Here is a 22,006-nt window from a genome sequence, read left to right as displayed (position 1 = left end):
TGAACTGTGTTTGATGTTTGTGTTTCATGTTCAGTGCCATTCTGGGGAGCACAGCCTCTCACCTCATGGTATGACCTACATTACCCTACAAAAACTTTAAACCAGTGTATTTGGAAAACTAGTGCGGCAACGAATGAGAATGCCTATTGGGTGAAAAGAAGGGGTGGGCAGACAGAGAGGTAGATGTAGGATAAAGTTCCTAGAAAAGGGGCTCATCTATCAGGCTGCTCTCCAGATTGGTGACAGGAAATTCTGAATATCCACCTTTTCCATGAACTTGCCCCTGTTTCTCCATAACGAAACTCAGTGAGTATTTCTCTCACACTACACACATAAGACACAACTGTAGTGGGGATGTCACTGTAACAAGTGAGGAATCCTCATAGGAAAGCAATTCCTATTCATTATTCATGCCCCAGATACTGTGAATTCTGATCCTGAGTATTTATTCTAGGAAGCTAAACCAACGAAACCACATATATGATTTAAAAACACCTGTGAAGATTACTTGGCATTTGATAAGTGGTTGAGCTATTGAAGACAAATACATAAAGTAGGCGCTGTGAGTATAGCTTTGAAAATAAGAGCAGATGGACAGGGATTAGGTTGAGAAAAATTTTGACAAGAGAGGGATGCACAGTATGCTATATCTCAATGATCCTTCAGTTATTATCTCAAATATAGAATGAAGTCAAGACAAGAATAATCATTTAGTTGTGTAGGAGTTATGGAGGATATTTTCGTACATTTATGGGCGATCTGGTTCAATTTTATATCCGGAGGACACAAGCATTCTTAGGTTGCAATGTGTAGTTTCCCCCTCTTATCTGATTGTTACAAAAAGTTGGGCTTTGTGCTTGGAAAGGGGGCAGCAACGCTGAGGTGAAATGTCCCCCATAAGCTCATGTTTGAACCCTGGGTCCAGAGCTGATCTGGTGCTGCTGTTTGGGGCGTTGAGGAACCTTTAGAAGGCTGAGCCTTGCTAGAGGAAGCACATAAGTGGGGCAGCTTCTGAGAGTCACCAGCTTTGCCTTTTTAGCTTTAGTTCACACTGTGCCTTGTGTTCATGATTGAAGATGTCTCTCAGCTTCCTGCTCCTGTTGCCAGCCCTGCTGTTTTCAGGATGCTTCTTCACCCTCTGGAGCCTTAGGCCAAAACAAACTCTTCCATAGGTGCTTGCTGTCATGGTTCTTGTTATACCAACAGAAATGAAACTAACACAGATGCTATTCTTGGCATTATTTTCAACTCCAGCCACTGTTCATTCAATTAAGTACTGTGTGTTTTGTACAGGTTGTTGCTCTTTAATTTCCATGGTACCCCTGAATTGTAGTTATTCGCAAGCTATAGGTTTAGGCACTGACTCCCAGTTAAGTGTCTTACTGGATATTAAGTCATAATAGCAATATTGTGTTATTATAGAAGACAGTGTAACAATGAGGTAATAAACAAGTACTAAACCGTTTCATCTTGAGACCATCTTACAAGGCAAATAACAATGACACTCCCATTGAACTGAATTGAGCAAAACTAAACTCAGAAAGATCAGATAATGTGCTCAAGGTCTTGGATTGACTAGTAAGTGGTGGAGACAGGATTCAAACTTTATGTCCCAATTACAGCCTGTTTACAGAATCACTGTCACATGCCCCACTGTGAAGAGCCGGTCTGGTACCTTTGCATTGCTCCACCACTTATCAGTACTCTTGGTGCCACACCACATTGCATCTGACTTAGAAGGAGGAGGAGAAGAAAACTGCACATAAAGTTGAGTGGGCTGATCTGTGATCACATGACAAGATAATGATTGATAATTATCATCTTGGCTTCTATTCTAATAATTTTCCGATTACATATAACTAGTGGGGATAAAAAGAAAAATCTCTTTCTAAGAACAAAAGCAAATATGAGAAAGCCTCAGGGAAAGTGAGTTTAAGAACCTGTTTTCTCTGCCATTTCTCTTAATAGGACTGTGGCCTATAGGTGCCAGCCAATGTCTGTCCTCAGGAAACAGCCACTTGCTTGTGGAGGTAGCACGGAACTGGTGTGAACGAGGTAGCTCGGAGAGATATACCTATTAAGCCTGTGCCCCTGGTGTTCTAGAATTTGATCAAATTTCAAGTGTGCCAGCAGTAGTGTGCATGTTCACATGTAAAGTGGCATGCTGGTAGGTGGGCAAACCATTTTTTCAATTATTATTAAAAGTAGGCTCTGTGAGAAAAATTGGCTCTAGGAAATATAATAACTGGTTATCTGTTAACTTGGTTAGCTCACAATACAGTCATTTAATCAAAATGCTTCTCTTTCTACTTTCCTGTGTTGAGGCAAGGGGCTCATGGAAAGCCATTGGAGGACAATTTGCAGGAATTGGTTCTGTTCCTTACATTATAGGGATCCTGGGCATTGAATGTGGGTTGCCAGGTCTAGTGGCAGGAAACTTTACTCCCTGAGCCATCTGATAAAGTGATGCGGTCATTTTCTAGTTGGAATGATCATCTGTAGTCAGTTGACCTTAAGTAAAGGTCACTGACTCTCATGACTTGCTGTGCCTCACTTGCTGATCCTGTGGCTTCCCGGAGAAGAACCTCTGCTACTACAGACTGCAGCTTGAACCATGACCTGTGGAGTTCAGGCTCACCAGACCCCAGAATCACTGTGAATGGTTTGTTTAAGCTAATCTCTGTAACTCCTCACCCATCCATTTGAGCTTCTTGTTCTATTTCTCTGGGGGAACTCTGACAAGTACAGGTCTTGACTAAACTGAAATGTGCTTTAAGAATTCTGAACATACGGGCACAGCTGGGATGTGTTGTGGGGAAGGCTCAGCTCAATAGACATGATATTACATGTCTCTGTGCAGACCAGGTATCAGAGCAAATGGTCCTTACTACTCTTGGGTCACAGCAGGCAGTTACAACAATCTCAATCTAATCATAGCTGTGGTGTGCTAACAGTAAAACACAGGCTCAAACAGCCAAGAGACCCTGTTGCAAAAAAAAAAAAAAAAAAAAAAAAAATGACAGCTGAGGGTACAGAACAGGGAATTATGGAATTAACAATGTCAAGACAGCAACTTGGAAGTATCGAGAGATTCCCCACCCAGTCAGTGCTGGCAGCTTCACGCTTCTCTGTTATCCTAGAGAACTCTGACAGACAAAAGCATCAACCGTCTTTCGTTTTTAACCAGCTCTGGGATCTGAAGTCAGTGCTTCATGGGCTGACAGAAGCATATTTTAAAACTTATCTTCCCCTTGGAAAAATAAGTGCACCATCTCAAACATCTCCTTTGTCACCTTCTCCAAGAAAGCGTTACCTGAAATGATTACATGGGAAGCCAGCAAAAGAAGGTACGGAACGGGCACTTAATCTCACCTTGGCTTCTGAGGTGGGCTCCAAGAAGCACAGGCGGTTCCCAAGTCCCTCAGCTGCCAGGCAGAACTTTCGCTGCTCCTTGTGTATGTTTGCTATGCACTGGAGTACCACTTCATCCTCCTGCCAGGAGAAGAGACATAGATTGTGAGGGGTGGAACAGCCTCCTACTTACCTAGAATACATCACCCTATTTATGTGTTACATTTACACATAATTAGGTAAGGTGCATATTTAAATTTGGCTCTATTTCCCAAGATAGACAATATATATATATATACATATATATATATATATATATATAAATTCAAAACACTTTTGGTACTAAGTATATTGAATGGATAAAAGATGCTTAACCTGATCATGGAATGGGCATGTTCTATATCTATATCTATGTCTATGTCTATATCTATATATCTGCACTATATGCTTCACTTCTGGACTGTATACTGTATATGAAGATATAACTTCAAGATATGAGTGAATATAAAAATAAGTCAAAGAACTATTTCCAAAAATGAAGAGCATGGTAGGATGTGATTGAAGGGAACAGAACATAGAAGAGCAATGAGAGTGTGAAAGATGAGTGGAGAGAAAGTTCATGTCAGGTTGTAAAAGAGGTAACAAGTATGGTTAGTGGGGAGGGAGTAATAAAGCACACATGACAAAGATGACCAATTAAAGATGGCAAAGGCCACAGGAAGTGAATTTTATAGGAAAAGAGGACTGAAAGACGTCTGGGGAGCCAAACAGGAAAGAAGAATTGAAACACAAAGCAGAAGAACATGTCTGAATTCTCAAGGACTTCCCCTATGTAGCATTCTCTGAAGCAATCCTCCTGCATTCCCAGAGATTAGTATACTGCTCCTCTTTCCATCTGTCATGGAAAGGAGGCACACCCCTGCTGACAATAATGCAACACTTCGTGTACAACTCTCACTCCTTCACCATCTTCCATCCCTGTTCTTCCATCTGGCAGTCAAAATCTCTCTTCCAACCCGTTTGTCTTGGCTTTGGATTTCTAACATCAGAAAGATTTCCAGGTGCAGTCAAATTAGAAGCCAGTGTAGAGCAGAGCCTTCATCTCAACATTTGCTCCTTTATCTTTGCCCTTCCCCCATGTCTCCTAGGTGCTCAGTTTCTCTTAGAGAGTTGGAAAGACATGTTAAATAGAAGAGAACTGTCCTACCCCACGTCTATAATATGCAAGGTAATTGAACAAAAAAGAAAATCTTCCCCCTAGGAATGTGAAGATGGTCAGTAGTAGCAGATGTCTATAGGGATATGTGATGGTAACCTGAGATAGGAGAGGGGCGACAGAGCAGTGGGAAGAGCCACAACCTGGAAGTGCATACAAAAGAGACTCAGAGCAAGAAGAGAGTGCCATGGTTATATTGTATCACTGCAATGTTACTGTCTATTTCCAAATTGAGCCTGTCATCAATTTAGGACACTGAATGGTGAAGTCAGACTTCATGGTCTTCATTTTTTTTTTTTTTTTTACTGAGTGGAAAGAAGAGCACTTCAGAATATCACTGTTATTTAAGTATGGGTTCAGTGAAATCTCTAGAGAGAATGAAAATTTCCCCCAGGTGGCTTTTCCCTCTAGACTGTAAATAAGCCAGAAGTGGTGTGATCTTTCTGAAGGACACTGGCAGCAGGGGAATGGACTTAGTTGTCAAAATGACTAAGAGGTTACTTGTATTGGGAAGCAGGGGTCATAGAAGTTAAATGGTCTGTAATATAGGAGACTGTCTTCCAAGTGCCTAATGCTTTCATGAAAAATGCTAATTACAGCTTGCAATGAAAAAAGCATATAACTATCTCCTATCTACACACATTTTACTGGTGTAAAAAAAACAACCCCCAAATAGATACCAGTAAAATTAGGCAAATCTACTCTTTCAATTTGGGTCTTCAGGGGTGTTTTTCCAAGATCCTATGTCCCATTCCTTTCCTTCCCAATGTATATAAACCACTGTAATTTGACCTTGCTCTGGCTGCCTTAGGACCTATTGGTCTTCTGAAAAATTTCCAGCCAACACACATGCCCACACATGCTTATAACACAGGCTGCCAAGAAAGTAATAGATTAAGCGAACCCAAACTGAATAACAGATTGATGGAATAACCAGTTGCTGAAAAGTTGCCTTACACCAAAGCATGCCTAGGTGGACAGTCAGTAGCAGTCTAGGCCAGCCCACATCTAGGTGGGCAGTGTGGGTGACATGCAGTTGAGTGTGGGACTTTCAGCCTCCATCATACTTCACTCTTTTCCATTCTGTCTAGAGCCATATGCTCAGGGCTGACCTGGCTGTAGAAAACAGCTGGCATGGCTGCCTGCACCTGCTTTTGCTCCACGCAGTATCTATTATCTCCGTAGACTTTGCACAGATAGACATCTGGAGCCCATCAAGTGCTTGATGCTCACATTTTTGCATTGAATTCCACTTTGAGTAATGGTATGAGTCACTTCTTCTACTAATAAAATACAGACCACAAGTCCCTCCAGTTGTCAGTATTTCCTAATATAGCCAATCCCTGTACTAATCCGTACTCTTTGCTCCACTAATTTGTCTTCCTTTTGTTCTCACATTGCTCTACCTCACAAGCAGGTACCTTCACAAATATCATTTATAAGGAAGTCCACTTATTTGGAGCTTGCACATTGTCCCACATCTTGCTTCCAGCACCCTAGAAGGCTGCATTATTCTCACACCACCCCAATGCCAACTTCAGACCATTACTCTCCTACTCATGTGCAACATCCTTTCCACTCGGGGGAACATGACTGCCACCCTCTAAAGCTTCTTTGGCAACCTGCCAGCATTCTAGTTACTTCTCCCATCATTTATTTGGCTTTTAAGGACAATCATAAAACCCAATAAAGTTATTTGCATGAGTTCAACATACAGTTATTGTCTGCCTTCCAATGACAAAGCATTCTTTTAGGCTACTCTGAATATACAAAGTTTTATGAGGCAAGATCCATTAATGCTGTAATAATGGAATCCAGGGTGAAAGGCCAGCATGTGGGATTTTTCTACTTCACTTTAACTGTCATCCCAAGTAACTTTAAGGTTTATGTGCATAATGAGTCTGAAGTGACATGGGGACCTAATTTTTCTACTGTGCTTTAATAAGACACTATCATAAACTTTTCTGGCCACAATTTGGGTGATCCATTTCTAAAATCCAAAGCTATTTCACTGTGAGGACCCAGTCTTCTCTCCCTTTGTTTGTTTTGTCTTTGCCTTCTCATTCTCTTCCTTTCAAGTCTGGCTCAACTTTATCAAGTCTGTCAGTTTCTAGGAAACACCCCCACCCAGTTATTTTTATCTGCCTCAGGAAGGAGATCATATATACATGTGTCAATATTAATTTATAGGATTTCCTAGTAACAAATTTTCAACTTTGATTTCACTGGAACAAAACTATACATTTTTCCTCTTTGAATGAGGGGCAGGAATCAAAACAGATATCATTTAGGCAGTATCAAATAACCCAACCTCTTATTTCTAAGACAGAAAAAAAAAAGATAGAGGAGCAAGTGCTTCTGGGGTTATTAGCAATGGTGGGGTCAGATAAGGTCTTTATGGCACACACTCTGTCCTCAAGGGTGAGAGCTGTGACTCACATGTTCCCAGGACACACAATCTTTGAGACCATGAAAACAAAAAAAAAACCCAATTCCAATGATTACAACTCTGGAAACAGTGACCAACAGTCAGCCTCAAACCTTCATTAAAGGTAAACATGATGAACATCCAGGGTGTATCATATGTCAGCATCCCTTGAAGCTATGAAGCTCACATGCACTGGCTATTCCTGTCACACTCAGCTGGTGGTAGTGTTGAGTGATTGTCCCTGAACAAGGACAGTCTCTGCTTAGAGTTCCCATTACCACTGGTCTTCTCTGGCAAAATAAAGTAATCATCTATCCAAAGGACTCAGAACTTGAAAATGGTGGGGGTTGGCTCTCCTGTCTCAATTGCTTTCCTCTTGCCTCCTGCTTGAAGCTCAAGGATTGAGACACTAGGCTGCCACATTTGCCATCTAGGAGCTGATGGCAGGTACTCTGGATCTCTTTCTCTTAGGGTTACTGTGAAAGGACATTCTGGGAAAACAAAACAAAATGGCTGGGACCCTATTCCAGGTAGATTATCAGATGGCTGATGACAGCCCTATAGTTAGAACTGTGCATCACCAGTACTGAGAGGCTTGTGAGCATGTGAGACAGAGCACGGGCCAGCAGAGTTCGTGTGGTTCACATTGAAGGGCAGCTAATACTGCAGAGAAAAATTCATGACATTGATTGCCTTTGAAGGGATATTGTAATCCTATCCTGTTTGTTTGAACATCAAGTTTTGTTTTACAGAACTGATGATGTTATAGCTACTTGTTAACTTCATGCTCAGATGTGTGTGAAATCATGAAAAGGTTTTCCAATAGCATCTCTCAAATGAAAACTAAATGGAGGTTTTGGAATGAGACCATCCACAGGTTGTCTTACAGGGACTAATGGAAAATTCTTCTATGTGTTCTTACTATCATTGTGACTATTTGCCTCATTTCACTCTAATATCTTTGGCAAAGAACCACTCATGTACTTGGGAATTCACAGTGCCTAACAGGGTACCCGGCACTATGTAGAAAAGCACAAACACTGTGAAATCAATGAGAAAACTATGTCTTCTGGAACAACTGGCCATGTTAGCGAGCAAGTTTATGCATAAATTTGCTTAATAAAGACCCCCCTAAAAAGTTCTAAGATACTGTTTGCTCCCATAGTAGAGTGATGAGACATTTGGTTATCCTTAGTCCTCTTTACAAGTTATGAACCAGACACTGAAGATTGGATGGGGGATAACCAGCTCAGTGTCTCACTCTCCAAGGCTAAGAGACAGCACTTACAATACTCCCAGTGGTAACATTGGAGAGTTTTGTCATTGCTCTGTCTGATTTGGTTTAGGTTTTAGTGCCCCTTTGGTATTGCTTTAATGTTTTAGAATCTGTCCAAAGTTGGGGATGACTACCCATCTCTGACTCCTTACTACTCTTGGACTGTTGCAAACTACACTAAAGATGCAAATTTCAGGAGACAACAGGCAAAATTGATACAGTTTTTCTCTTTAATACTTTGTTCATATGGTTTAGGCTTTCTTTCTTCCTTCTATATGTAGGCTGTTCCTTCTAGTCTCTTTAACAAGCTTCTCAATATTCTCTTCTCTAATTCTAGAGCAGTGCTTCAGAAACTCTTCCTTGGAATGCTTTACTTTCTGTAAAGTCTCCTCCTTGGTAATATAATCTGTTGAGTCCATGTAATGGTACTTATATGTATGTTTTCAGGGCTGACTGTTTCGCACGGAACAACCATTGGTATATTCTTTGGGGAGAAACACCTCTGCTGCTCCTAGCTTTACCCAGTTCCTTGTAGTTCTCTGTGTAAGGGTGAGACCTTGGGAGCTTTCTCCCATCTAGTTTGGTGTGTTTGTTGATGCCCTCCTTACTTTTTCTCATTGTGACTCTTCTCTTTCACCAGGTCACCTGGAGGTGTCTTTTAGTCCCAAAGATTATCCAGAAGTCAACATTTAAAACCAGAATAGTTCTTTATCATTCAGACAAAACACACAAGACTAATGACTACACCTATTGTCTGAACACACTACTTTGGCTTCTTTCTTCTTCAGACAAACTATCCACTGGGAGAAAAATAAATAGGAGAAATCTATAATATCACAGCAAGTCACAACATAGACTGTTTAAACTGGGGTAGCAAAGGTCAATGGCATAAAGCCAAGGCAGAAAAATCTTGGCCTTTGGAATCTAACATTTCCTGAATCTTATTCTTTAGAGAGATATGACTAGAGCACTTTAACTTTATGGGTTTATATCATAAACATATGTATCCATTTTGTTTCATGTTAAACACTGTGACCTTGTAGGCAGAAAAGTGTCCAGCTCTGCACTGTGTTGCTATCCAGGGATACTGATAAACTGTGTAACGACAGATGCCCTTGTATGTTATTAGAACAACTTACGAAGTATGTACACAATCTGACTAATCTACTGCCAGATGTAAAATTTGAAAACAAGAACAAAGCATCCAACAGTTTCTACACAAAATCTAAGAGCTGTGAAACATTGGCCTTTTCCAAAAAGATATTTGATGGTTAGTAGATTATAATAAAATGTATGGGCTGACAGTCAGATTGGGTAAAACTCTGAAAAGAGGCTGCTGGCTGGCAGCTCTTGTTTTCATTATTTAATGATACATAAAGTTCTGTTGATTCCAGAAGTGTCTTTAAAAAAAATCATCCACTTCTTCCAGTTAATTTCGAATGTAAGTCATATATGCATTCCAGAAATATTTGTATCATTTATAAGTTGCCATACTCTGTATAGTGGTCAGGGACTTTGTGCAAACATGACAGCAAGGTACCCACTCTCTGAGAACTGACATTCTAAGAGGATAAATATTATATACATTGGCCCAAAGAGGCTTTGGGTAGCAGGAGTTTACAGAGATGGTGATTAATTTGGAATACAGAAGCGCTGGAGTAAGTCAGTGACAGGAGCACAGGGACACTGCATCTACTCCTGTCTTCCACACGACCCTCCTGATACCTCCTCTGCCACAGGCTGAGCCACCGAGAGTGCAGGTTTCTCTTAAGAATTTATACCTCTATTCTGCAAGGTAGGATTTTGTGTTTAAATCTGCCCTTCCCCAATACTTTATGCTCAGAGGGGATTAAAACCTGTTCATTGTTGTCTTGCCTACTCAGAATTGGAACACACCTGCCCTGTAGGAAACATTCACTGAATGAAAAAAAAAAAAAAAAGGTTATAAGAAATAGTGGATCAGAATGATGTTCAAATCTAGGTAAATGCTGTAGATTAAAAATACCCCAACACAGGAACTGCTATCAAACACCATACAGGGTTACATACAAAACACATGCCATGGAGAAACAAAAGACCCACCTAACTGAGTGAAAGCCCATCTCTCCTGTTGGAATTCACCTCAAACCAAAGGCAGGGCTCAGTGTTTAATTTCTAGGTTCTAGGCTGAAGTTCAGAGCTGAGGGTCTTGTCAGGCAACTTCCTGGCTTGAAGACTGCAAATCAACAGTCTCCTCACATCACACACCAGTGAGCAAATAGCAAGTACAGAAGGGATGTGCCAGCAGGAATCCCAAATGTAAAAGCCCCTTCCAAGCATTATTTCCAACATTTTGTAATTTCCAAGTCCTAAAAGTTCTCTTTAAAATGGTTACCTTGAGGTCCATTCTATAGAGAAAGACACTTAGGTCTGAGTGAGGGTATGTTAAGTGACTGCCTAGTATTGTATGGCTATTGCTTTTATTCCTTCATTATTTTTATTGAGTATCCATTGATTGCCTATTACATGTTGTGCACAGCTTGATCCAGAGTATAAAAAATGTTTCAAAGCTGCTAAATCACTATTTAAATTCAGTTCTGTATGATTTCAAAGTCCAAATTCCTCTCACCATGCCGAGGGTCTTTTGTCAAGAATGTGTTTTAAGTTCTTACGTATCTGATACTTTACACACTCTTAGTGATGCTAATCTTTTCAGTTTCTTCCATTACTGTGGAGTAGGGGTGGGGCAGTGATACAGTCAAAAGGGTTTTGTTGAGTGGGCACAGTTTTGCTTTCTTAAAAAACATACAAACAACCCAACTTTCTAAACCCTTGTCAAATGAAAACACAACTTTCAACTCCATGGAGATTCCCCTTTCTTCAGTCACAATTTCACTGCTGATCAGAAGCCATAGCATAAAATTCCTGGAGTCTGTCTTAAGAATAGGCTCATAATGGGTTCAGTTGATATTCTTGGGAGTACTGTTCTTTTCTGAAAGGAACAAGAGGAGATCTGGGGAAGAGGGTAGATGTGTGTGTGGAGGACTGGAGGAGCGGAGGAAGGGGAAACTGTGATCAGGATGTAATATATGAAAGAAGAATAAATAAAATTGTATATATGTATATATATGCAAAACATACCTGCTTTGCTATAAAATTTCTTAGACTTCTTGGCCTTAGACTTCTAAATCTAGAAACAACCTCAATATAACTAAAAGCATAGAAAATAGGACCACACAATTTTATAAAACATAATGGTTTGTTATTTCTGTAAAAGACTGGAATATTCTCCAAATCCTGGTGAGGAAGGGAAAGGATGATCCCATATTGTTTTTCCTCCTTAAATATGTCTGACTGAATTCTTACTTGTAGCTGTTTCAATCTCAAGCCTCGTTTAGGGGGACTTTTTACTACCTATAGCTGTAGAACAATCCTGGGAGATTTACAAAATGTATAGATTAAGAGAAAAGTAGCTTGGACTCTAAAAGTAGAGTTCAGGCCTGAGCTCTACATAGTACATGCAAAAACAGGTGGCTATTACATCATTATCATGCTCATCCACAGATACACGGCCCCTTCCACAAAGTCTCCAGAAACTTTCTAGGGTGAACACAAAGGTACTGCTGCACAGAAATAGCATTTTGCTGCCAATCGGCCCTTCCCATGTATTCATTCCAGTATCTAAGAAGCACAGATTTCCCAGGTTTGCCTTCTATCCACACTCTACCATTATGAGAATACTTGCATTTGAATTACTTTGGGAAATTACAGTCTCTTCCACAATGATGCAAAAGGGAGTCCTAGATATCTAGGAGACTCTTGATTTACTTTGGTGAGGAAGGCATGGAATATAAAACTTTTGTATCCTGTGTGTGTGTGTGTGTGTGTGTGTGTGTGTGTGTGTGTGTGTGTGAGAGAGAGAGAGAGAGAGAGAGAGAGAGAGAGAGAGAGAGAGAGTTAGTTTCTCATTTGGTGAGTCTACAGGATAAGGAGCTAATCTGAGCCTTGTACAAAGCAATTAAGCTCAACTCTACATGAACACAGGAGTCACTTGGAGCACTTGAAGAAATCTATGGATGCCTAGGCCCAAGCCCACTTCAAATGGACAGAAATCTCTGGGGAGTCCATTCTGGGGCCATTGTTAAGAACTCTCCCAGTGATGGTGTGCAGTGGAAAGTATCAAGACATAAGTGGCAGCTGAGATAGCTGCTACTATGAAACAGGTGTGCAGTCACAGGAACAATGACTGAGTTGTGGACATAAAAGGCAAACAGCCGTGGGTGAATGGTCAGTTACTGGACCTCTTGCCCTTCAAGGAGTCCACACAGCCCTAGGCTACTCTTGACCCCTGACTCAGGATCTCCAAAAGCTATCCTATTAAGTAAATTGCTTTAAAACTAAGGCTGACTTCTTTGTTCCTTTTCTTGAGGCTTCATGAGAATTCTTCCCTGGAGACAGGGATTAGGTAGGAAGAGGATCTGACAGATTGAAATGAGTCATCAGAAGCATCTAATGCCTCACTGACACTGCCAGAATTAGGGAATCATAAATTCACTCTAGGACAGAAGTTTAAAACAGAAACCTTGTTTGTTAGGGCTTTTCAGAGACACAGAACCAATAGGGGATGCAGGCATGCACAAACGTATCACAAAACTAGCGTTTATGGAAGCCAAAAACATCTTGTGACATGACAGCCACAAGTGACAGATAGGAAGAGGATAGGAAAGCTGCTGCTATAAATCTTGGAATCTGAAGTCTGAAGAGAAAGGAGTTCTGAAGTCTGAGACTAGAAGACAGATGACCCAGCTCAGTGGGGCTTTGCTCTCCCTCTGCCCTTTTGTTTTATTCAGGCCCTGTACTGCTGAATGATATCTATCCACCCTACTACAGCATAGGTCTTCCTGACTCCACCTCCTAATTCAATGTGAATCCCTTTTAGAAACACCCTGAAAGACACAGAAATGTTTTGCCTCCTTCTTGGATATCCTGAATCTAGTAACCTAGAACAGGAAATGAGCCATCCCCACTATCTGACCCAACAGCAGGTTGTCATTAAGTGTTCTAATGCACCTGGCCTATCTATGCCATGCAACTTGCCAATTTTTCCCAATCTACTCTCAATTTTCTCCACAGCAACTGTGAATGACTTTCTAGTAACTGCAAATGAGAGTAAGTAGAACTATTATCAATGATTAACCCTAACCCTAACCCTAAAGAAAACAAAGAGCTATATAGCTAGGGACTCAAGTCTCAGAACACTTAACCGAACTGTTCACAGTTGTGGAGAAACAGATTAAAGTCTATTTCTGACAGCAATACATTCCTTTCTCAGTGGCAGGAGCTAGAAGACCTCAATATGTTACTAAGTTAATATCCATCCTCCTCAGTTTTCTTCTATATAGTAAAAAAGGAAATAACTTTTAGTCTTCCTTCTAAAGTGTAGGGAAAATACATGAATACTATCACACAGTGTTAAATAACATATGTGACTTGTAAGTGAATGTGTTTCTGGAAAGTTTTGGAAATCATAATTCATCTGCAGGTAGCAATTTATATGTTCAACACACACACACACACACACACACACAAATGCTTTTAAGTATGCAATGTACATGATCCAAAGGATTGGGAGCCTTTATCTATATAGTTTTAGATGATAAATGTATAAGCCAGTTTGGCAGTAAGCATTCCTTTTCTATAAATTGGGTCAATAATGGAAAATGATGCTTATCGTATGGCTGCCACTAATTGTTGAAGCTAATCTACAAAGCCAGAGACCCTAAAAGGAACAGCTAAGACAATGACCATCTCTACCAGCAAACCCCAGAAGGTCTTCATGACCTCACATCTCTTCATACATCTTGTGCAAGTATATTTCCATTTCAAGACAAGAGAAGGAAAATGGTCTATGCAAAATCACAGGGAGTTTAATTTGGAGTTAACAGGTTAGTGTGGTTACTAAACTCAAACCTCTCAGTGGTTCAGGATAGAACTTCAAACAGTTCTATGAAGGAAGAAATCCATATACAAAGCCACAAAGAGAATAGGTAAAACATAACCCAATGATGCGTTGCATAGTTATTTTCTATTGACAAGCTTTCCCTGGGAACAGGGGAGATAGCCCAGTTGTCAAAGCTCTCACCTCAAAAGCATGAAAATCTGAGTTTGGTCCTTAGGACCCATGTAAAATGCTGAACATGTGCCTATAATCCCATTTCTGGGAAGAGGGGGATGAGTGGGGGCGGAAGAAGATCCTTGAGGCTTGCTGGCTGGCTAGCCTAGGATAACTGGTAGCTCCAGGCCAATGAAAGACTGTCTCAAAGGATGTGAGTGGCATGTCTGGTAATGATATGTGAGATTTTCTTCTGATTTCCACACATACATGCACATAAGTATGTACTCACTCCTCCCTCACCCTGTGAACACACACACATACATGTACATACATTTTTTTTTCTTGTCTGTTCAGCCTACAATATGTGTCTGTTAACTAGTTAATCCTCTTGGCAGTCTGAAAGATCAATTATTTAGGCTTTTTGATAGTTATTTATTCTGAAGAGTTCCAAATTCTAAGTAGAAAGGAAATTTATAATCCATCTGCCAGAATGGCAAGGATTGATATATGGAATCTGGTAACAACCTGTTATCCACCAAGGCCAGAGAGAGACAGAATAATCCTAAAAAATGTAGCAGAAGAGGCTGAAGTGAGATATGAGAAAGGGCTTACTGAAAGCGAGGGTTAAATACCACTATAAATTATCATGGTTCAGTTATATTTATTCACACAGTGAACACAGAACTATCTTCTCTGGGATACTGAAAGTGTTTTGTGGTGAATATTATGTGGGAAAACAAAACCACACAGTCATTGAAAATGGTTATATCTGGCCAGTTTAACCAGTTGGAGAACTTGAGGTCTGTGAATGCCAGGAGTGCATGGCAGAGGAAGTTGCCCAGCTCAGCTCATGGGGATAGTAAGCAGGGATAGGAAAAGAGCCAGAGAGAGAAGGGAGAATGAGAGGAAGAAGGAGACAGAGGAAGAGGGGGAAGGAAGGAGGAAGAGAGAGAAAATCCTACCATTCCTTTCAAGGACAGTTTCCAATAACCCAACTTCTGTTTACTAGGCTACCTTTTCCTCCCAGCAGTATGAGAGGCTGCTGATGAAGCCTTAGAAGACAACCTTGTGAGCGACAGCGTGCAGACATGACATTTGCTACCTTGTACTCTTACTACTGTTCATCTCACCTGCTTGTCTCCTGGCTGTGAGATCCCTGACTGCCTTATTCTTATTAGATAGGATGAGCCTATCTCATAAGTGTTGAAAGACCATGGTTTGGCTTAGCTAGGCCATGGCCTTATAGTTAAACTTAGTGTGTTATAGCAAAATCAAAGGTTAATTTACAGTTTTTGTTAACCTGGACCACTGCTGGGAAAAGTAATTGAAAAGAGAAGGCTAATGTTACCTGTAATGGCACCTGTAATCTAGACTTGGTTTCAAGCCTCTTCAGGAAGTATAATAGCCCTTCCAGGCTAATTTCTTTCATTTGAGAATATTCTTCAGGGATGTAATATCTCCTTTTTTAGTCTTCCAGTTTCTCAGCTCTAGGGCCATGTTTTGTCAGCACTCCAATATTTACATGGTCAAGGGAACCATTTATCTCCAGAAATCCCAAGACATGAGATGGCAGAATGTCTTCCTGCCTCAAACAGAATACGCACTACTATGTGTGCTCTTCATATTTTGAGTTATTGACAGTTCTTAAGGGACAAAGCCATTCTCCAAGTCTCAGCTGAAGAGAACCCCACAACTCCCAGTATGACAAAAGTTACTCACCTGTCCATGGATTCCAGGAAAGGACTAAGTGAAAAGAGTCTTAGTCTCTTTTCCTGATCCTGTGATGAAACACTGACAAAAGGTTGGGGCAGCTAATTGCAGCCAGAAGAGGGCAATGAGTTCAGGCTTCTGCCCAGATCCCACTCCACTCACATAGTCTGCAATGCTAACCCAGGGAATGGCCTAGCCTGCTCATGCAGTTGAGATAACTGCCATAGGCATGTCCAAAGGTCCATCTCCTAGGTGACTCAAGAGTCTATCAAGTTGACAAACAATTAACATTAACCATCACAGGAATGTTTGAGTCAGATACCCTCTCAACTAAACTGCTAAATGTTTTTAGTCTATCATCTGTCTATCTATCATCTATCTATATCTATCTATCTATCTATCTATCTATCTATCTATCCATCCATCCATTGGTCCATATATCTATGTATCTATGTATTTATATATCTATCTATGTATCTATGTATCTATCTATCTATCTATCTACCTATCCATATATATGTATCTATGTATCTATATATCTATCTACGTATCTATCTATCTATGTATCTATGTATCTATCTATCTATCTATCTATCTATCTATCTATGTATGTATGCATCCATCCATCCACCTATACATCCACATATTTAGTGTGTGTGTGTGTGTGAAGTCTGGGTTATTTGTAAGTTAACCAAGTATTTGTCCTGCTGGAGCTAATATTCTCTCACAAAGATTATTCCCTTTGTAAAACCTATCTTTTCTTTTGACAGAAAAGTCATGAACCAAAGCCTACATGTTGACAAAGAGGATGTAGTAAGCCTCCTTGTCTTCCAAGCACAACAGGATGTGTGGTATAATGAGGCACAGTCAACATTTGCATGCAAATCTACATTCTTAGGAGCCCAAACTGTCACTATTTATACTTCACCATTTGGTTTTGCATTAAATATACAGAAACTCTGGGAGTCCTATTTCATACTTGCCTTTCTTTGTCAGTGCAGATGATGGAACACTATTTCTGTTTCTTTATGATTAAGTAATTGACATATAGGATTTCTTCACCCAAGCAATTAGTGAACCAGATGTTGTTTCTTCCTTCCCTGTGCCATAATAGACGTTTTGTGGAGAGATTGCTCCAGAATAGAAACACAGTCATGCGCCACTTAATGACAATGGAACATCTTCAGAAGTTCACTAGCAGATGATCTCATTATTATACATATCATAGAGCATACTTAAGCAAATGTAGATGACAGTGTCCTGCACATCAAGATTGAATGAAGCAATAACACTTGGATCAAAACACATAGTCATCTATACAAAAATGTTTTCTTTATATCATTATCCTATAAGCTTTTTCATTTTCCTTTTTGTCTTTAATGTGGTTCTGAGATCAAACACATGGCCTCATGCATTCTAGAAATGCATACAGCTCATATCTTTCTATTTTAAATTATTACATTTTATTTCATTATTTTAAAATACCTTGTTAAAAACCAAGAGATAATACAAACATTAGTCTATGTGTACATATAGTTGGAATAATCAGTCACCATTAACTTTCTCTTCCATATCTTGTCCCCAAGTCTTCAAGGAAAATATAACCACACACACATGCACATACACACAGAAGGTCCTCCCAGCAACATGTGTGAGTCCACTCTAAGATAATGATAAATAGTAAATACAAAAACCAGTAACATTTATTATGAACTGGACATAATTGTCTGTGGGGGTTTTTATGTGTCTGGCAGTAGAGTAGGTTTGATGGTGGATTGAGTGTTGCACTCCAGTATGATAACAGCTATAATCTCCAAGACGCAGGAATTTTTAGAATACTCTTATGGGATCAGCAATGAGGTCATCTATGATGCATCTCTCAGACTACGTCTCTGCCATTTTATGATCTATGATTACCTTCCTACTCTATGACAATATATCTTCCAAACTTTCATTATACATGGAAAAAAGAGTCATGTGCTTCAGTGAAGTCCTATTTAATGATTTCTTGCTAAAAAAAGAAATTAAAAAAAAAAAAAAGAACTGGAATACACATCAGTGGTAGAGGTCCCTGAGTTCAACTCCCCAGTAGTATAGACACAAAACAACAAAACAGAACAGATATCTGATCCCCAGCACTGCCAAAAATGTGTGTAACTATGAAAAAGGATATGTGATGAATTCTGTGGACTTATTGTGAAATTGGAGCAAGTGGCACCTGCCCAACAAAAAGGTTAACCCATACAGCTAAGGTTAAACCGCCTATGGAGTTACCCACATCTGGGCCACAATGTGATGTAAATGGATACAGAAAGCATAAAAGACATCTGAACACAAATTAAGATTTAAAGATTTTTTTTCTTATATTTTTGGTTGTGAGCCTAGCCTTTAACGGCTCAGCCATCTCTCCAGTACAAGGTTTTATTTTTTTTTTCTTTTAAAAATAAATTTTGCTCTAATATGGTGCTTGACATTCTAAATTTTCTTAAATTCCATTTGGCAAATGGATGATTGCTAATGGTATCCATTTGTGTAAGACTACAAGATAGGGCCAGATTTTAGAGAGTTTTTTGGCTATAAGTATCCCCGGGGTTTTTCAGAGGAGAGTTGGAGCCAGGATGTCATTGGTGCTGCTTTGATGAAGAATTTCTCAGATGGGCTTGACATCCATAGAGCCCAAACTTCCTCTGACACTAACGTATTGCTGTAGGTTTTTATGTAATTATGGTTAAAGTCTTAGGATGGTTTTTAAGACTGTCTTGTGAATTGATTGATTTTGTGACTCAATTTTCATATAAAATCCATTACAGCTGAGTAGTGATGAGCACTGGGTCCTGAAAATCACACTGAACAGGCTGAAATGTTATTGCTGAATCCAGCAATAAGACATGGGGCAAATTGTGCTAACTTTTCACCTTTTTTTTTTTTAACTGGAAAGAATACTATTCACTTTTCCAAAGGTTATTTGAGGGTTAACAAATAGGCCCCCCAAAACATTACATATAATAAATACTCAGTAGATGTTGGTATCCTTTTTTTATTTTTCAACTATATTGAAAAAGCTCTTTAGAAATTACCGACATTTAATGGCCTATGTCTCATCGTAACAGCGGGATACACAGCTTAATTCCCATTGACATGGTATAGATGTTTGCAAAACTGGTAGAGTGATTTAGAAGAAGATATAGGCCTGGTTTTCATGGCGTTGCAGATGGCTTTTTTGACAGCTGAAACAGTGGTTTAAATTCACAAAGCATAAATTACACTTAACCGATTACTCAAGGCAATGCCTGTCTCCCATAGGAAGTTAAAGGAAAAGCATACCATTTCTGTCTCATCAACCATCAGCTCCTCAGTGACTGCCAGACTGAAGCTATCGATGGGAAACATCCCCTTCGGAGTTCACTCGTACTACGGAACTGCATTCATTTCCTCCCACATGAAGTGGGGTTTGCTTTCTCTTTGACCCCAGTCCTGGGAGGTGCAAATAACCATAAGCTGGCGTGCAAAGTCCTGCTCCAACATAAATTCCATCTGGTTTCCACAGCACAGTGGCCCTTTCCTGCCCTCCAACTAGACATCTGGTGCCGTGGACAGTGCGATGAAGATAGCCATTGTGCTTCCAGAGAAGCATGCCGGAATGAACTGCCAAAGGCTCCAGTATGAATCCCTGACGATTGGCTTCTTGACTTTGGCTGAGCACCTACTTTCAATGAACCTTTCTTACAAACTGAAACTAATCAAGCATACAGACATTCTATAGACTAATTGCAAAGCAAAATGTTTTCAGAAAAATAATTTGAATTCAAAATTTTATTACCTTTCTTTTTCGGTGTATCCAAGATCACTTGAGACCCCCATCCCCTCCCAATTTGGCCTCTGATCAGTAGACTTTCCAGGCCCTCTTCATTCCTAATAGATTCTGGAAGACTGCTATAGATGTCACAGAAGAAGCGACAATTCTAGAGTTAACCTGCTTTTTTTGCCTCACTTACATGATGTGGAGCCCATGTTTCCCACTCTTAAGACTTAGGTCTCTCTTTCCTGCCAGTAGATATTCTCATACACATGGTATGTTTCTCAGCCTCTGCCAGGCGAATGAGAACTGTTACTATCCTGAATGACGCATAGAAAATGAGGAGCATGGAGTGGGAAAAATAGGATGGAGTGCCAACTCCAATAGAGGTAGTGGCAATAACTGCTATCTGCTGGGGGAAGGGGAAGCAAGCCATCATTTGTGTGTGTTTGTGTGTGTGTGAGGGGGTGTTGTGTACTGACTTTGTGCCAAAACTAGTCCAGCTCAGAATTTGTCATTTGCCCAAAGCCATTCAGTGGTGGTGATAAAATGAGAATCCAAAGTAGGTGAAATGCATTTGCTGTTAGAAATTCTGGGTTGTTTGAGGCACTGTGAGATATCTCCAGTAAGGACCAGAGGGACATAGTGATGTACACAAACTGGAGAGAGCAGAAGTTGGAACTAGAAGTTTTAAGCCAGAAAATTATTACACCGTCTTTACTTGGAGCTAAAGATGTTGACTGCGGTAGGAGAGAGAGCACCACATAGTTTTCTGTGGATCAAACACACACCCTGGAAAGCTTTTCAACAGCATGTACACAGGAACTACAGATAGGGCAAATCTACTCCCTTGTCATGAAACTCATGGTTCCGCAACTCAGTGCTCCTGTGGTCTGCTGTTTAGATGTAAGCTACAAGTATAGTCCTTAAGCTGATATTATTACATTTCTACCTGCACGTGTGATCCCTCCCCACAAAACCCCTAAAATCAATCATATCTGAAAAATGGAGAGAGTTAGAGCTCTGTTCAGAAACAGCCAATGCTGCTCTGCTCCAAATAGTTACACCTCAGCCCTCTAGGATGTGTGAATTGCTACTCAGAAATATTCGCCCAGGGGCAGCCAGGAGAGGGCAAAAGGCAGGAGCATCTTTGCTGCATGGGAAGCCAGAGAACGCAAGGCTTGGGGGTTGGTTGTGTCCAGGCTCTCTCGCTTCCTTTCATTCTCATCTTAAGATTCAATTATGTGCCAAGAAGCTTGGTCACACTTTTGTTTTCTCAAATAAAGTACAACCAATAGACTTAAAAATGAATCATTTAGCAGGATGTTTTCTTTGTCACAGGCTCTCTGAAAGCAGTGAATAAGGATGAGTAATGGCCCGGGCATCTTTCTGTGTGAGGAATGCTTTAGCAGAGGCACTGAAGAACCAGCCCCCTGTAGCTGCCTCCTTCATCTCTTCTCAAGGTCTTGAGGGTTCAGCCTTGGAAAGTGCCAGGAAAATCAACACAAAGAGGAAAGAAGGAACACCAATAGAAAAGTAAGGCTGCCATAAGCACAGATTTAAAAACTGGTTTTCCTCTCTGTATTCTCCTGCCTTATCAGGACCATTTCCTCAACTGCCTTTTGTCCATCTAGCCTCACTTCTTCCAAGATTTCAGTGTTTCATACTTGGTTCTGTCTGAATCACTTCCTTTCGTGCTAACATGAAATCCATGCCCCCTAATGAATGGCCTACTCACTCACCTTTTCAAAATCCTAGCCATTTGATGATAGCATGTGGGTGTGTGCTCACACTCTCATGCACACACAAATCGATTATACTTTAGGAAACTTTCAGAACTCCTCCAACTTTTGTGATGGCATTGGTCTAATTTTTTATTCAGCATGGGACTGTACATGGCTGTGCTACATTTTAAAATACATACTGAGAAAACAAGTGTATTTCTATAATATATTCTTTACCCTGCCTCCAAATCCACTGTGCTATGTAGACAGCCTGCAGCAATTCCTGCCCCTTGGGGCTCATGCCCTTGCTTAATCCCTGTCCCTTGAGTAGGGCTGGATCTACTGACTTGCTTCTAATGAAAAGAATGCAGCAAAAATGAGGTGATGTGACCTCTAAGTGCAGGTCAAAGA

At 40.3% G+C, this 22,006-nt stretch overlaps 1 protein-coding gene across 1 annotated transcript in view; it reads right to left on the bottom strand.

Annotated features, from left to right (window-relative positions):
- Window positions 1–22,006, bottom strand: part of Ryr3 (ryanodine receptor 3) — a 506,993-nt gene that overhangs the window by 352,526 nt on the left and 132,461 nt on the right. Inside the window, exon 2 of the mRNA XM_051183787.1 lies at window positions 3,373–3,492. Within this exon, the coding sequence (XP_051039744.1) occupies window positions 3,373–3,492 (120 nt within the window). The remainder of the gene's footprint in view (window positions 1–3,372; window positions 3,493–22,006) is intronic.

The sequence above is a fragment of the Phodopus roborovskii genome, unplaced genomic scaffold (genome assembly GCF_943737965.1).
Source record: "Phodopus roborovskii unplaced genomic scaffold, PHOROB, whole genome shotgun sequence".
In the NCBI taxonomy this organism is placed as follows: domain Eukaryota; kingdom Metazoa; phylum Chordata; class Mammalia; order Rodentia; family Cricetidae; genus Phodopus; species Phodopus roborovskii.
The sequence above is the reverse complement of the archived record's forward strand: the minus strand, read 5'-3'. Positions and strand labels throughout refer to the sequence as shown.